This window comes from Prorops nasuta, unplaced genomic scaffold, assembly GCF_024137725.1.
Source record: "Prorops nasuta isolate Cenicafe-Biocafe unplaced genomic scaffold, Cenicafe_Pnas_1.2 PNAS00022, whole genome shotgun sequence".
Lineage (NCBI taxonomy): Eukaryota > Metazoa > Arthropoda > Insecta > Hymenoptera > Bethylidae > Prorops > Prorops nasuta.
Genome location: NW_027116819.1, coordinates 210,418 through 228,647, shown reverse-complemented (window position 1 = coordinate 228,647; position 18,230 = coordinate 210,418). Strand labels below are relative to the sequence as shown.

General features: G+C 40.3%; 1 protein-coding gene across 2 annotated transcripts in view; it reads right to left on the bottom strand.

Moving 5' to 3' along the window:
- LOC136781283 (zinc finger CCCH domain-containing protein 13-like) overlaps positions 1-18,230 on the bottom strand; it is a 30,679-nt gene that overhangs the window by 6,604 nt on the left and 5,845 nt on the right. Inside the window, exons 2-4 of one of the 2 annotated variants that reach the window (XM_066740133.1) lie at positions 6,344-6,390; positions 2,125-2,261; positions 533-754 (exon numbers count right to left, since the gene is read on the bottom strand). In XM_066740133.1, coding sequence (XP_066596230.1) covers positions 533-754; positions 2,125-2,261; positions 6,344-6,380 — 396 coding nt within the window. In that variant the 5' untranslated portion in view covers positions 6,381-6,390. The remainder of the gene's footprint in view (positions 1-532; positions 755-2,124; positions 2,262-6,343; positions 6,391-18,230) is intronic. The other variant, XM_066740134.1, reaches the window with a different exon arrangement.

Sequence of the window (18,230 nt, the reverse complement as noted above, 5' to 3'; positions counted from 1 at the left end):
AGACAAGAAGCTGCGTATATAATGTTATCGGAGAGCTCGTATACGTATAGCAGTCTGAGGACGCGGAGGAAAAAAGTGTCGAAGCACCGCGTGGTCGAGGATAAAACTGGAGAAAGACAGGTTGTAGTAACCAGACGTGACACACGAGTGGATTTATCGCGGGAGACCGAACCTTATTAGACCTGCTCTGAAAAGCTGCGTTACTGCAGTAATTACCGAGTAAAACGAGCTGCTTAGGACCGCGGGCTATCCAAATCAGGAAATAATAACGACTGGCTGACTTTGGTAATGATACATCGCTGGCCCAGCAAAATAATGGTATAACGATGTACGAGATGTGTGACGAGGAACGGCGAATATTTATCGGCCTGTAACGTAAAATGATAATAATAATAAGGGAGTCTGCAGGGCGTCGGGGTGGCAGCTGCGAGAAAATAAGCTGCCTTTGATTTCCCTATTATATTTACGAGAGTAGACGTCGCGGCGCGGAGGACTTTACGACTCTGCACGCTCGGAATAAAAATATCTTCACCTGACACTTGTGAGGTACGCTGGCGTAGAATCCATCGTGAAGACCGTCGCACTTGAAGTCGATGTCTTCGGGGATGCTGTTGTAGAAGGGATAATCGCTCAGATTATAACCGTTGAGCTCTCGTGGCAAGTTTGGATCCCATATGTAATCGATCTGCGGAATCCCCGTGAGGGTATGGCCGGTCGTTGCGTTTGTCTCGCTCGCAACTGTCGTCGTTTGTTGCTGAAAATCAGAAGGAAATTCGTGAGAGTCCTCCGATGAATATTAATCGAGATAGAATTGTGCAGTTTTTGCTCTATCGTAAAACTTGCGTAATTCGGCCAATAACGGCATTGACGGGTTAACGCAACAATTGCGATATAAGTAGTTGTGGAAAATTCTGTAAGAGTGACGTCGGAAAGGTTTGCGTGTGTGTGTGTGTGTGGTGTATATGTGTAGGGAAGGTGAGCTGGTGGCTGGCTTGGAGGATTGATTGAAAATTCATGCACCGAGATAAGAGTCGTTAAATATATATATATATATATATATATGTGTGTGTGTGTGTGTGTGTGTGTGTAAGATGTAACCTGGATGTGCGAATGAAAGTTTTTTTCTTTCGCTATAAATTCAAAGCTCGAAGTGAACGAGGATCCTGACGAAACGGAAGCCTGTTGTTGGTTCTTTTCCCGGAGGAATAAAAACTTGTCGATTGAATTGCAAAATTTGGCTCATCCATCGAGATGCGCCATAAGTATAGCTTGTAAATTTGCCCGAATGCCATAGTTGATGGACGTTGTCTATTATTCTTGTCGTCGAGTCGAGTGGAATAATTTTCTTTACGCACGGTAAGAATGCTTTTTGAATTGGTTGGACTATATTGAAATCAGCTGAAAAATCATTGCTTTATACTCGATAGAAAAATAATTTACGAGCGGACGATATGACAGAACGAAGCATCGGCCATTATTCATGAATTCAGCTGCACAAGACCAGCAGTTGCAACATTGTTGATTGTAAAAATTGTTTCTCTCATCTTTCACGATACCCATTGCTATTATCTTTGCATAATCTCTTCTGCTTTACAACCACGTCATTCGTGTCTTCGGCTAATTAGGTAATTTTCTGTCAAATTAGCGAATGAATTTGTTAAAAATATCTGCACGTAAAATTCCATTGCTAAGACTCTCGTCGTAAACAAGCTTTTTACATCCTCCGCGACTGAGACGGTGCTGCGAGAAAAGCGGATCATCGAGAGTGAACTATGAAGCATCCGTTCTGACAGAATCGACGTACATTCTTATTCGTACAATTCCACAAATGCTATATCGTCCCACGATTTTCATCCGTGCTTTATTATTTCAAAATGTCAAGGCTCGTTTTAATTTACACATTGCTATACGCTATCGGTATGCTATTGTTATCATTTTTAATTTTACAATAATTGTAGATCATTTGTTACGCACGTAGGCAGATGGAGAAAGGAAAAGATTGATCGGATATACGTCACTTAAAATTACCATCAAATACGATCATGAAAGTATAATGAGCTTATGATATTATTCTTATATGAATATATCCTATATAGACATATATATATATATATATATATATACCTCAGTCTCTGAATTTTCATTTTCCTCGACGGTAGTCTCCTCGGTCGTGCTCGTGGTGGTTGTACTAGTGGTAGCGATCTTAAATTTTGGCCTCGTGCCCTTCAGTGCACCCGAGACTGCATTGGCCAATAAAATTCCTGAAAAGTAAACGATGAGAGATATTGCGAGTTATTTGTATATCGAAGGAACATATATAGGTATATATAAGGGAGAATAAATGTTTCTACATTGCAATAATAAAATTGGATTTTGTTCAAAAAATGTCATCAACGCGTTAATATATATATATATATATATAAGGAGCAGCTCGTTAAAAAGACGATTTGAAAGTGGAGAGTAGAATTTGAGAGATTGCGTTGATTGGGCGGATGTATATCGACATTTTAGAGGATGTTGCGCGTTTCTTTTAGATCGAACGAGGATATCCTTAAGGATTGATAAAAGACCTTAGCGTTCCGCTATCCTATGGGAAAGGAAGCGACCGTTCGTCAGCCTTGATCCTATTGGAAACAATTACCTCAACCGAATGCACTCACTTGCACAGTTTAGAAAATTGCGACACTGGCAACGAGATCTCGTCACGCTTTTTGCAACGCCGACGCTTCTTCTTCGGCTTCTGTACCTCTCCCCCTCCCCCCTTCTCCTCATAACCAATCCATGCTTCCACCCACCAAATATGTCGCAATTCAGCGAATAAACGAGCTCCACTTCTCTCCTCGATCGCTGATCCTGATGATTTTGTCCCCGATTTTTTCCACCTACCGTGAGAGAGAGAGAGAGAGACTTTGCTTCTTTCAAAATGCGTCTTTAAAAGACAATTGAGGCACGAAGGGAAACACTTTGTTCTCGCGTCGTAAATACCTCCCATATTTGGCGTTATAATTTAAAAATCCTTCGAGTATCGGTGCGATGCAAAATGAAATGTTAAAAATGATTTTTACAAGAGAGAGGCGTATCTCGTAACTCGAAATAGCTCCGAGAGAACATTCCAGATGAAATGAAAGAACGAAGAGTGGATTTTTGGTAAATTCTATATAAATTTGTGGGATACGAGAGGAAAATTCGTATATAGTGCTGGGAGTGAAATAACGTGCGGGTGAGAGATCGATATAAACTTGCTAGCTTTCAGTCTTCATTCGACAAAAGCTTGGAGCATAATTGGTTTTGCTGATTGATTCGGAAATAAATGACTTTATTTGTATCCATTTCTAACGTTTAAAAGAAGAAAGTTTGCGGAAGGATCGATCTCCTTGCTTCAGCGCGCTTGCCATTGTTTCACGAGCAGTCGGTTGAATACAATTGTCTTACCTTTACGTTCTATCGTAAATTTCTGTTTTGCTTTTCTGCTACATTCATTCTTATCGCTCTTTTCAAATCTTTGCTCAATCAGTCCTAATAAGACACGAGAATAACGATTGCTTCGTTGCATTGTTGCCTGGAAATAATTATATTATTGTCAAACGAGGGGAAGGAAGTAAAATTCACAAGTAAATCTTCCATCGACGAGAGAGAACCGATTTTCATGGATAATCGACGGACAAACTGACGGACGGACAATCGAGTGAAGCAATTTGCTCGTGCGTTGTGAGAGAGCTCTTTCGTCACGATCGAGCTGGAACTCGTTGCTGGTTCACCACGCCCATGTTACCATTTCCCACAGGCTAGAATGCAACTCGACGCAACTGATCGGCATTGGCATTCGTTCCCATAATTCATTATTCTCCACCTTGTATGACTATCTACGTATACACTCGAGAGTGCAGCAAATATTTCCCATATAGTTACCTCACCCCCCCCCCCCCCCGCCCCTCTTATCACTTTCACAGCATTCGATTTTTTTATCAGGTTGCGTATAAGAATTCTTGCAAAGTTTCTGCTTTGATTTTAAACGATCTATTTGTATTGTGTATAATACTAGGTGGATGGATCATGAACAGTATTATAATTCTTTGGGTTCTGCCAGAAGTGTATTTCTTATTGCCAAAAGTTTGGTTTTTTCAAGCTATGGATACTAAATAAAACTGTAAGTGTGTTTAGCGTTAGAGGGGAGGAAAAACAAAGGCCTGAGAAAAATGATGGGGGCACTTGTGTAAGAAATTACTTTTGCTGCGCATGACTGTAATTATACGTGCGTTATATTGTAAAAATTCAATATTTTTTATTTTTAAACTAATAACTGTATTCAGACTCTATGCGAGATTTTTGTTTCCAAGTGTTCGGATGAATTTCTTTAAACTGACTAAAAATGCTAGAAATATTCGTTAGAAATATTTATATATGTTTTTTTATAAAGAACAATATGCAATTTGCAGAAAATAGAATTTTCGTGTTATTCCGAGCTGCAGCTAGGTCACCTTGGGTTTTTTAAATGGTATCCTGTATTTTTTATTATATATATTCTTGTAAAATATCACGAGAGCTTTCCAAAACCCCTGTTTTATTTTTTCATTTCATTCAGTCGTTTACGAGATATCTCGATTTGAGAATACATACGTGGGTGAAGGACTGTGCTCAGCGACCGCGTTCACACTTCAGTTGATACACACCTTTATGTAAATTCAAGCCGAAATATTTCGTAAATGACTGGATGGAAACAAAGTTAAACAAAGCTTTCGTAAAGTTCTTGAAAAGTAAAAACAAGAATATACAATAAAAACTGAACATGTTAAAAAGTGTGCAAAGTAATTATAATCTGACACTTTATTCGTGTCGCATTAAAATCTTAGCATTTCTAGTATGGGTATATCAACTCCCCCCCCCCCCCCCCTCCCTATTTCCAAACAAGAAACAATCTTTAACACCGACAATAAATACCCCAGACTACCTCCCCTTGCTTCACTCATTTTCGATTGAGAAACATTAATGAAAAAATATTAAATTTAAAAAAAGATAAAATCAAGCGTTACTGAGAATCTAGCAGGGAAGAAAATGCACAAAGGAGAGTAGGAACTTTCGCATGGATTTTTAGCAACGGCAAATCATGGTGGAACGAATGCTGCTCGGCCAGTTTAAATGTCAGAAGAGATTTAAAATGTTAAGAGTACGCGCGTCACGTGACCAGTCGAAAAGTCTCGCTCGAGTAGTCTCCGGTAGACCGGCGACGCACGGCTAAACGCATTAGTGGCAGTAGCCAGTAGCACGGAGCGAGAGCTTTATAGTTCCCAATGACTCCACGAGTTAAAAGCATTTTGGCAGCACGTTTCGATCGAGAAGGTCGCAGTTTGATCGCGCTTCTCCCGCATTTCATCCAAAGATATTGTGAAAAACCACCGCGAGAGCTGAATTCATCGTGATGGGCAGCAAAAACGCTCTCGGCTTATCGCGCGTGCGCGCGTTAACAGCAGAAAAGTCCCATAAACCATTGTGCAACGCTCGAGCGTGTTTAAAAAGTTAGATGCAGCAGCTCCGATACGAGCTAAAATCCCATTGGCCGTGTGTCCCTCGTGCGGTTCATCGCGAGATACGACCGGACAACGTTAAAAACGAAAAGAAGCAACCCGATCCATGGATTTTTGCACGACTCGCTCGCGAGGAGGGATTGATCTCGAAAAAAGTGAATAAAGGGGGGGGGGGAGGGGGGGGGGGACTTTCCAAAGGAGGCGCGTGACGCGTTGCGCAAAGGAACGGATGATTTTATTATTCACGTCGAGCGATCGTGGTGTGGCTGGGCCTTTTGTAACCGAAGCGCATATACAGTGTGTATAATGTTTGCTATACCGGGAACGGGTGACCGGGGGGTGCTAGGAAGGTGGGGGGATCGACAGTAACGCATACGAAACGCGATTTGTGGCTATAATGGAGAATCTGGCGGAAATTCCTGGCTGCGAGAGAAAAAAACGAGTCTGCATACCGTTAGGGTACAAGGTTAAGCGGGACTCGGTGTGAACGAACCTTAAAACCGCTTTGTTATTACCGATGCAGAACTGTGGAGGGACACGTTTTGCGTTCCTTTCCCAATACGGATCGGCCAAAAATATGCCCTTGCTTCATCGAGTAAACAAGAGGCCAGAGAGACGCGAGTAAATAAGGGACGAGTGTCTGTGTTTATTTTTTTGCAACGATACCATAAAGGTTTGACCACAACAGTCACGCTTTCTTTGTGCTCTTTATAACCTTTTTTCTTATCGTTGCCAGTGTTGGCAGGAATTTACGACTTTGCTTATGCTTTTGGAATATATTTATCGCGAATACTGAGAAAATGGGATGAATTTTTACTCACCGTACACAGCAAGCAGAAGCCATCTCTTCTCCCGCATGGTGGTACTGCTGCAACAGTCAAAATAAATCTAATGTCAGAGAGTGCAACGTAATTGAACTGGATTCGGAATAAATTGGAAAGTAAACGTGTAATACCAGTTACCACCCAGTTTAGTTATTCCCAGTTCGAGCAACGAGTACGGAATCTCTTATCGTAATTACGATACATACTATATATATATATATATATATACTACTTGGGTACTTATGGAGCCCAGGACCAAACTACATGTATACAAGATTGCAGAATTCTATCGATCCAATTTCGTATTGCTACGAAATACATAATATTTCCATAGGGGTCGTCCGTAATGTTCGAATTGACTCGGAGTTTTTGTCCGATAAATCGAGGGATAATTATGGCATAATTTTCTCAGATTTCACCGGAGCAAGAACAAACAGCGAAATGTCAAAAGTGTACGTTGAATTGCTGGGTTCTGTTAGGAACGATATAAAATTTAATGGGCAAATTGCGGTAAAAATCGAAAAACTTTTGCATAAAGAAATAATAAGTAATTACGTAAGTGCGGTGTTTGAGAGATTCGAGGATAGCGAAAAGAGTAATTTTCTTATAACATTTGACCCTCAAGAAATTTCTTCCCGAGAGTGAATCGCCATAAAAGAGCATAAAGCTGTAATATAATAAATAATTCCTCCTTACGTTTTCCAAATTTCCTCGCGGTTATTCTCCTCAATTGGCTCGCCGTGTCAAACAGGGCTGCATTATATATACAAATACATAACAGGACTGACATTGAAGCAAAGATTCTGGATTAAACGAGAAATGGCATAAATCGCTGCAAGTGCGGTTACAAGAAAGCGTGGATCGTTGTGTGTGGTTTCTAACGATGATTTATGAATTATTTTGAACCGTGGTGAGCAGTTATGACGTAGGAAGCTAAAACTGGTTCTTACAGCCTTTAAAATCCATAGGTTGTTGCTACTACAAAAATACAAATTACGAGTACCACTTATTGAAAAATGGGGAGAAGCTCGAGAAAACGTTTCTTAAAATCCGGTTGAAGCGTTAAATCTAATGGAATATCTCGACTAACACTGATATAATAAGAGAGAGAGAGAGAGAGAGAGAGGAAGAGCCGAAAGTACAGGACGAGTAAATAATAATATAATCGATTCTTAAACCGAGAGACACACCGCGCGAGGCATATGGGAACTTTCTCTGTGCTGTCACCACCGCTAACCATATAATGCAGGGATAATGTAGGTGTTATATAAATGTGCGATCACGTAATATAGTCCTCGACTTTGGCGTTATTCACGCGGATCTTCTCTACACTTTATATATATATACATATATAAATTGATTATATTTAAATCCATATCCTTCCTCTTCCACTCGTGTATTCCTCGTGCGACCTCACCACACGCTGCAGACTCTCGAATATTCCCTCTTCTTTGGCTGCGACTCGAACGTGATCGCCCATCGGAAGAATACACGATTCGTTTATATGCGAATTGATGCATTTCTTTGCGAAGGATGCCAGGGAAAAAAGAAACTATGTGTGTATATATATATAGGATTCACGATAGTTTGAAAGAAGTTTCGCTTTGGAAAAGAGAAAAGTACAGGTTGCAGGTAGGGCGTAAAAATGTGTGTCGATCGGAGCAGCATTTTTCGCATTAATTAAGAGCGCTCTATCGCGCTCCAGTTCGCAGACAGATGTTTATCACGATGCCTCCAGCGAACAAGGATTCGATTGCACAAGTTTTCGTAATTGCTCAACCCCCACCACCTTTTTGTCTCCTCAAGCTATACTTTTCATCCCGTACCTGCCACGCACAATGCAATCTCTCCAACGGTTGCTTCAGAAACGTCACGATATACTCTTATTCTCTAGTTAAGTTCGTTTAATATTTCGTTTCCTATGTGTACGTCTCGATTTTGCTGATTATTATGATGATTTTCTCATATGTTTAATGTCTCTTTATATTATTGATCAGTTTTTAAATAATCGTGTGTAATGGATTTTGTTGTTAAGAGAGGATTTTTTTCACAAATGGAAAATTTTTCTTGTTCTTTGGGGAGAACATGGAGAAAATATTAAAGTAAATGTTACCATATGCTTGTGGTGGTACTGTCAGATTTTTTAGTTTCCAGGAAATTGATTGATTTTTTTCAGGTGAATTTTACCATATCCATGCACACATAATAAATTTAAGTTTAAAATCAGTTATTTTTCTTGGGTATTAAAAGGTATGACGATAAAACTAAGAGCACACGATAGAATTTAATATTTTCTCTGGGTAGACATAATATATTGAACAAAATATACCGGCTGGCTGTTTGGTTATAACTAAATTTTATCAATATCGATAGTACTGAAACGAGAGAAAAGTTCATCTACTAGCTTTAAAAATAAATTTTGATAAAGAGATTATCAAAGATTTAATATTGCTTAATTCGATACTTTCTTTTGATAAAACGGCCTGTTGATTTCCATATCATTCAAATTAAAATAAATAAGTCTCGAATGAAGCAATATTTAATCCTAAATTCTTCTCCAAAGACCAAACTTAAAAATGGCCTGGACAATTTTTCATCAAATTAATTATTCTCATTATCCAAATTTATAAATTTTACCATAATTAACTAGCCACCCGATACATATAAAACAGAATGAAAACCTGCACGAATTGCTATACATTCGCCAATAAATACGTCGATATCGAGGAAACGGTATTAACATCGAAGAAGACTCGTTCCTTCCAATTGGGACAGGGTTTTAGAGTGGGATTGACAGGACTGCATCGAAATCTTTACTTTAGCTGGGTTTGCTCGACGACGAGTTGGAACGTGACACTCGTAACGTTACCTTACGGTAAATTACGTTATATTACGACATATACGAGTAACGGTCATCTTGACCGCTAAAGGTCACCGGAAGTGATATCTAGCACGACCAGTCCCACCAAACCAGCCACTGATTTTTTCATCCACTATCGAAAATCACTTTCCCCAAAAAGGAGCAGTAATCCCGCGGCGAAGGACGTCGATCTAAGTCTATAGTTGACCCTATCCGTGATCTTCCGCATTAAAACGAGCCTCGAAGATTCTCGAGATTCAACGTTTCCCACCCAATCTCCCTCGATTTATAAATCACTTCCCTCACGCAATCCTCACGCTTCTTTATTTTCTCTCAACGCGATCGTTAATTATCGATTCTTCGCTCTAGGAATAAATTCGACGAATAATTAAAATTTCAGAAGAAAAAAAAATCTTGAAACACAGCAGTGGTTGTAACGTGTCAAATATCTCGCTGATATAGGAAGGCAATTGGATTATTCTAATAGCCAAAGGGTCAAGGTTCATCGAATTACCAAACTCGACAGCCTTCGAAATTATATAAACGCCAAGAACCCGTCGAGCTTTCATTTCCTCCGAGTCCTCTAGCCACCAGCCTCATCGACCAAACGAGAGACAAATAAAAAAAAAAAAAAAAAAAAAAAAAAAAAAAAAAAACGAATAAGCATATATAACACCAATGAAACAATTTCCTCATCGAATATAAATCCCTACGTCCATTTGACAACGAACCGCATTTGCAGTTTTACGATTATCGAATATAAATTTGATCTTTATCCTCGCTTTCCAATGGGTACCTTGAACAGAGAGTGGTAGTAAGGTTTCATTAAATCTTTCTTGGTGGGCAATCATTAAAATGACAATTGGTAGTTGGAGGTGTGGGATCGAACGAAAGTTGATTATCAGATGGAAAGGTTTTGTGCCACTGCTGTTAATGGCGTAACTGACGTTGATGTTGGTGTAAATGGTAGCGTTTGGTGGCAGACGGAAGTGAGACGTTGAGGAAATAATGGCGAACGGTGAGAATGGCGAGATTACTCGAGAGAGGAGGATTGCATCGTGGAGTCAGATAAGGGGTCAGACATTCATTGCTCGCTTGTCAAATGCGACTACGAGGGAACCGCAACCTACCAATTCTGCTAAATATGGCCAACATTCTCTCTTCGTTATATCATTATAAACATTGAGTGGTGTGATATATATATATATATATATATATGTAGGATCCTCGAAAGACTGGTGAAAAAAATTCTACGCTCGGCTCGAGCCACTGGTGAATTTTTCGTCGAGCAAGCAATAAAGCTTATGGACATTCGTTACACGTCTGTCAATTTCCGTAGAGAGTATTCGCCTATCGCCCAATTACATCACGATAAATATACCTCAAACATATTCCTAACTACGTACTATGAATATTTTAGACGGATGGCTGCATGGAAATGTCAAAATGCTCTTGCTGAGAGGCAAATTGTGTGCTAAATTTTCTCATTCGTGTAAAAGTGCTGAATAATTGCAGGGAATCCGATGGTTAATTACACGTTTGATCGGTTTATCTCGATTCAACGTTACAAAAATTTAATGTAATTAAAATTGTTCGAGCGACACGATTCTCATAATGTTTTATTTATTTCTATCAGCTTTATCACGGCTCTTGCAAGATTTACAGTTGATAAAGCACATTAGAACGAAATCCTGTTATCTTACGTAATGTAATGGAGTTTCTAATTTGGAGGACGTAAAATGTGCGTAACACGTAATTGTTATTTGAGGCACGTACACTAAGCACTCGGTGCTTCTCGAAGCAGCATTTCCATATTTAAAGGTCCGAACATTGGTTCGTAACTGCATAATGAGAGAGCCCTTTGTGTACACTGTATAATTTCTTTTCTCACGTGTTTCTTTGAAACCTTTGGCAAATTTCTCGAAATACCTGAAACCGCAAACGAGTTTTTAACCACTTTGCAATAACTTGTAAATATTTTTTTATCTAATCATTACGTATGCATGTGTGGGCTATATACGCTTTGCGAGCAACCGTTGATTGTTTTTATAATAAAACCTGAATGGAAGAATTCCCACACACGCATACACATTATAAAACTCAAAGAGCGATGATTACTCGAAAGACACGATTCAACGAACAGCCGAGAGAAGCACGAGGAGGATTTCCTATAGTGGTATAAAAGTGACGTAAGTTCAATTATTACAAGATTCGCAATATTTGAACTTTCAACTACAGAAATTCCACTGGCATGCAATTATATAGCAGCGATCGTTGATCGACCTCCGATTGGTCAGCTTTCCAATAAGATAACAGAAATATTTGTTTAACGAAATGGACGCGAGACTCACTTTTATCCATCTAATTTCAAGACTTTCAATTATGCCAATAAACGGCGTTTTCCCCAGTTTCCATTTAATAAAAACAGCATAGACCTGTGCTTGGTCGTTCTGTAAGAGCTTTTCACTTTGTCAGACGCCGATTTTCCTTCCGCGACGCATCGACTCGACGAAGGGAATATTTCTACAAACTTTAATCAATTTCTTAGAAAATATCAGGAGTCCACAGCGAAGAAAATTTAGCTCTTCGTTGATATTGGAGAAAATAAGTGGAATGAACAATACACGGAATGCTAAAGTAGAGTGATGAGTGACAGAAGTGGTGGTACCAGAGCGAGAAGTGGTTAAAGTGTGTATATATGCTTGGGCTCGGCTTTGGGAGACGCGCACCGAGGAGGAGAGATTAGGTTTGTATTGGTCGGGGACTGGCTTTGCGTTCTTGCATGCATACGTTTACAGTTTGGCTAGAGTCGTTTTACACACACAGTGGAGCGATAGACGGTGTGTGTACGGTGCAAAGGCAGCTGGCGAGCAGAGCAGGCGCAGCCTAAGCCCGTGGATCGGGGATTGCTACCTTGCAAGTAGAAAGTGTATGCTCCACTAGGACTGGCACACTACTACTGGCAGAGAGACCGCCGAAAGCCCTCGGTTCGGCTCGGCTCGGTGCTTCGCCACCGCGATCCGCCACACGCACACACACACACACACTCACACTTTCCTTACTCTCCTCCAATTCCGACCTCTTACACTTTGGCAATTACCCTGCAGTGCCGCGAACATATACGGAAAACACTCTCCACTCTCCTTCTCCCCAACTTCTTCCTAATGGCAGAGACAAATATTTTCCATTGCGCAACGCGATGATTAATGAAATTTCTTCGGCGTTGCTTAATTGCACGATTTTCGACATTCCTGGCAAAAACTCGTCTTCGCCAAGGTTCCTTTTAATGCTCGATGAGTTTTCGTGTCAAGGTACTCGCGGATTATCCGGGTTAGCCGAGTGTGAGCATAAGCGAAACGACACATGTGTATATAGACTGGGGCATAAGCCAGCTATTATGCCTCGCTTGCCATCTCTCTGGGAAACTTTGAAATTGTCCAGTGGCGAACGACGACCGAACCGGAAGTCGTACGCGATTTACCTCTCGCGACGATTTCACTCGTTGGAAATTTCGATATCTCAATGCGTCGACTGTTCGTTGTTCTCTTGGCTCTCGTTGAAATTCAAGGAATTTTTTGGTAGATTGGTGATATATATATATATATATATGCATATGGAGAGTGTATTGCGATACAATATAGGAAGGAAAATTAATGTTTTTACAACTTTGGTGATTGTTCTCTCGTAAACACACACCCACACACACACACACACACACACGCAAAAATTATTATAGTATATTTCTCGAAGCGAGAAGTATAACCGGTAGGTCTCCATTTATTTATATATATGCATCAGTTTGCAAATATCAGCGTGTATGGGTGAAAGTTACACCTTACCGAGTAGCGGGGTCACTTTAACAATTTAACGGCCGCTTGTTTCACGCGAGTACAATATAATTATGCTTTATTTATTAAGAGAGACATATTCGAGTTGCATCGTCGTTCAAATGCTACAGTGGGAAATTAGCATTTTTAGTCGGACCGATGAGCGTGTGGTTTTACCTTAAAAATTAAAACAAAAGTAATTGCTTAATTTTAACAGAGTTGAGCGAGCTTTACAAGCTGTGGTTGAAGGGTAATTTATCTACGTGGGATTATAGTTCAAGACTTAATTATCGCGCACCAGCCAGATGGGAGAGTACCTTCAATTTGCTTTAATTGTGGATCATAAAATCTGGAAGGTTAAGAAATTCGAAAGGATCTGTATAATTTGGAGATGAAAAGTTATTATGGAAGTAGCAGCTTCGCTATTTAATAAGTTTTCATTGTATACAACTTCGTACGTACATTATTCTTCGCCCAAAGTTACACGAAGAAATTACACTTATTTAAATTCGAGAATCGAGTATAAGCGCGCTCTCGTAAATACAGGTATACTGCAGGGTGTCGCGAAACAATCTTGCCAAATTGAAACCAACGACTCTCGGGACCGTACGAGAAACGATACCGCGTTGGAAATTTTGAGATTCGTCCAACGATCATCGAGTTATCGAGGTTTCTAAACCGACCAATAGCGGCATTGGGAGTTCCCGCCAAAACTCGGTGGCGCCACCTACCGCAAATTTTGGATCATCTCTCGCGACACAGCGCGCTTCTCGCTCGAATCGATCAAAAAGAAAATAAACGAGATACCAACGGAGTATAGTATAACACACACAAGTGTAATAAAATAAAGGAGGGAGGGAGGGGGGGGGGGGAGGTTAGAGTCGATAATTAATAAGCAGCGTCCGATCGGTTTCCGCGATATAGAGTTCGTTGAACCAGGAATCTCGGCGGGCGCATTCCGTTCGAAATTTTGTTCAGCGAGTGTATCGAACATCGACTTGGTCGCTTTGGCTACCGAGAAAACCGGCTCGGAATCAATGATTTCACTTGGCGGCCGCGAATAAAGTTTGTTCGACCGGAAAGTGCGAGCACTGGACAAGCATGGCCGTTCGGTTGGCTGAAAATAATCACTCTATGCTAAATACGCTGGCGGAGTGCTGGAACGATCGGCTTTTGCGAAAAATCCTTAGGAAAATCCACGAATTTCTTCCTCGAGCTGTTCCTCGACAATCAAGGGAATTAATGTGTCGTGAAGTTAGCCGCGACTGCATAACGAGAAGGAGAACAGCTGGAGGAAGGAACACCTTGGCAACTGCCGCTTCTTTCCGCCAGTAAATTGCGCCGCGAGAGAGCTCTCTCTTGCTCTCGTAGGCAACGATTCAGAAGTAACGATCGTGGATCGTAAGAAATCAATTTCTGCGCTCGATCATCAACGAGCTCCCATCATCGACCATCGTAAACCACCAAACGTCGCGTTTATAATGCTGAGACGGACGACAGTCTCGGTTCGTTTACCGAAAATATTGCGCAATAATGCAGAGACGCGCCGGTGGAAAAATTTTGATTCGAAAATTAATCTTTCGTCTCTTAACCGACACAGTGGGACACGGATGGATTATTTTTACACGTGTGGGTTTAACGGGAGAGTATCCAGAGAGCGTTTATCGGTCGATAAATTAGTCGGAGGGTCGGATGCTTGTCACGGATTATTATTGCAAAATGAGCAGAGACATTTATCGAAAGTGAGATCACGCAATATTGACGCATAGACACGCTGGCACACTTTTCTCCGGTTCACTCGGTCGCGCGCATGCTCTCTTCTTTTCTTCTCTCGTCATTTTATTTTGAAAGTTGCGCCTTGCCGAATTTCGATTTGTCCCAAATCGATTTCTGGCATATTTACAATCGCACGCTCTTGTAACTCGGTGGACGTTACGTTGTACGACGTAAAAATAAATCAATGAACCTTCTCGAGGAATGAATACGAAGCAAAGAGTCATTTTGATCTTTTAGATCTCGAAAATGGGGATTTTTGAAAAGAGAATCGAGCAAACGCATAGTTTTAATTCGAGCAGATTTCATGCTCCATCGTCGATCGAGGATATATCGAGATATCTCGATGATGGCAATTCGATCAACGTTGAGGATGAAGCGAGATTAAGTGTCAGGGGAGCTCATTACGAGGCCGGCAGCTGAGCTTCGGGCATCCGATTATGTTGCGAGGCGCTACGATTAATTCTCGGAAACTCGACGCTTTCTCGCTCATTTCCATTCGTTCGAACTCGCGGCATTTCTGAATTCTAATTGGCCGCCACGTATGGGGAAACGAACGCTCTGGTTTCGCTTTCGTTTCGATTTGCTCGTCCTGTGGAGATTCGGTCAAAAGACACGCTGCATTTTCCCAAATCCTTCGAGAATCTCGTCCACCAAATGCCTCGAAAAATACCAAAAGGAATCGACGGTTAAAAAACTCGTGGTCACTGATAAAATTTCTATTCTTACGTAAAGGATAAATGAATTTTCGAAGAAATCGTTTAACCACTGATGAAAGTGTGGGGAGTAATTAGAGGAACGCTATAAGAATTATATAATAAAAAATGCTATACATAAAATAAAAAAAATACAATTATACAAACACAGCTTACGAATAACGTGTGGGATACGTAGCTTCTTCGAGAACCGACTCCGATCTCCGGCAAGAGAATTACGTTGAAATGTCAATGGAGTCAATAAGAATGATTTATCGGTTCTCGTTTTAAGTTGGATCGCGGCCTCATCGTGGCCTATCAATTACGTTTTATCGGAGATCTTTGCGCGGAGTAGAAGAATTTCAGGCCGACCAATGAAAGTGAAAAGTTTCATTACGGAGGTTTTATGGGAATCGTGATCTGGATATGATATGGTACGGTGACCTTCCCAGTTCCTGAGAAATCACTGCTATAAGAATTCCGTTGTATTGTGATTAGTGACGGCTGGCTAAACACGTCCCACGGTAAAACTTTTCAGAGGCATATATATATATATGTACAGATGCACATATACAAGTATACAATACTGGATCTTTGACCGAAGCAAGCACATGCTCGATCACGTGCGGTATATAATCGAGAATAACGTAATTTCGTCATTTTTTCCACGCTATAGCTACGTAAATATGAATTCGGTGACATTTGTAAGAATTGCACAAATGCTCCCTCTTTAAAAACGCGAAATGTTTGAATTTCATTCGCAGCTACAAGAATCGTAGGAAAATTTCTGTACACCCTGTATAAGATTCTCGATATAAATATCGCTGAGATTGACGAGAAATAAAGAGCCGTGGCCAAAGAATTATGGAAATTATATAGCAGGCTTTCGAAGCGTTTTGTTTTTTCCCCTCTTTCAACGGATTTGTAAATTCCGTGTAATTATTGTCTAAACATATGCTATATTTTGCGGGGAAGGAGCTTGAATTTAGCTGCTATGCGCGTTCCCCGCCGATCGCGACCGTTCTAACCCACACACACGTCGACCGTGCGCCACGCTCACTTTCGATCGGATTCCGAGGCACAGTCTCGCTGGCTAATCGATTCGATTCGAGCGAGACGAATTTCTGTAAGTTTTTCGGCACCTGCTCGTTTTTCATAAACAATAAGGCGCGCGCGCGCTCGCGTTACGCCACGCGGCTTTCTCCCGCTATACGCAGGCAGAAAAATAATTTCTGCTCGACGCAATAATTTTAATCCGGATTCTGCTGCACGTAAGTAAAACTAGTGTCTATATATATATGTATGTATGTAAGGTGTACCACCGAAGGTGCACAGACGCAAAGTTCGCTTAGCTCTGCCATGACGAATAAGAAGTTGAGTGATTCGAATGAATCTTGCTTTGAATATTCGTTAAAATTAAATTTAGTTCGATTAACAAAATATTTGTTAAAATCAAGTAAAATGTCTATTCGACGAATATTCAAAGTTTTATTCGAAATTAAGCCTTTTTCTTCGTGCTGAATAAATTTAAATTTTGCATCGATAGTTTCTTGGAATTTAAGTAAATTGGGCATTCTAAAAGATGTCTTGAGAAAGATTGTCTTTTGGTGTTACAAATGACTTTTTACGTCATTGCTCTGCTCTTCGTTCAGTGGCACACCCTATATATATATATATATATATGTTTATGCACAAACGTTAAAGAAGGACAGCTGACTTTCACCCTCGGAGCCTCGTGCGAGGATCCTTCGCGAGAGCGAACAGCTATCCTTCCGGTTGAACGCGTGAAAAATACTCCGCGAGGAACGTTCAGGTGGATTGGAAAGGTGCGAGGTTCGAGGCGCGCGATCGTGCGTCGCTGCGAGTTTTGACACGCATTAAAATGTCACCGGGAGACCTTGAAGGATCGAAAGGAGCCAGGTTTTCGAATTCGAAGCAGAAACGCCCGAGAAACGTGCGTGATATCTGCTCTGGCACGAATTAACCAGAAAATCTTTCAAAATAATTGTTTGAGTATAAAATTGTCCCTTGGCCGATTTTCTCAACTCGCTCTGTTAATTCATTGAGCCTCGATTCTTGTGAATTTGTACGAATAACGATATATGAAGATATTTCATGGGTGTATGTAATTTTTTGGAAATATTTATTATATCGTATCTCGAGATTTTGTATAGTTCCTGGAGGAAATTCTTATCTCGTTATTTTTCTACATCGGAATAAAAATTCGTGACTGCGAGGCATTGAAACGCACGAAAAGAAACACGCAACAGATTTTAGAGAAAAAAATACATATCTAAGTATCAGGGTATGTATTGTATATAAGTTTCTTGGAACAAATGTTTCTTTTATTCTTCTCAAAAGGAATAAAAGTTCGTTAGTGCAGAAATCAATGAAATTTTGAAAATAAAATCGTCTAAATAAACAGGGATTTTGACAAAGGATATATATATATATATATATATATATATATGCCTCGAGATGGTACATCGTATGTATATTTTCTGGAAGAAACTCTCCTCTCGTTATTCTTATCGAACGGAATAGAAATTTGTTATTGTAAATCATAGAGAGTGATAAAAAAAAATAAAAAAAATTGCTCGATAAATACAGATTTTGGAGAAAAAATGCATGCATCGAGATGATATACACACTTAAAGTATATTTCCTGATGAGAACTCTCCTCTCGTTATTCTTCTCGAACAGAATAGAAATTCGTGACTGCAAGGCAC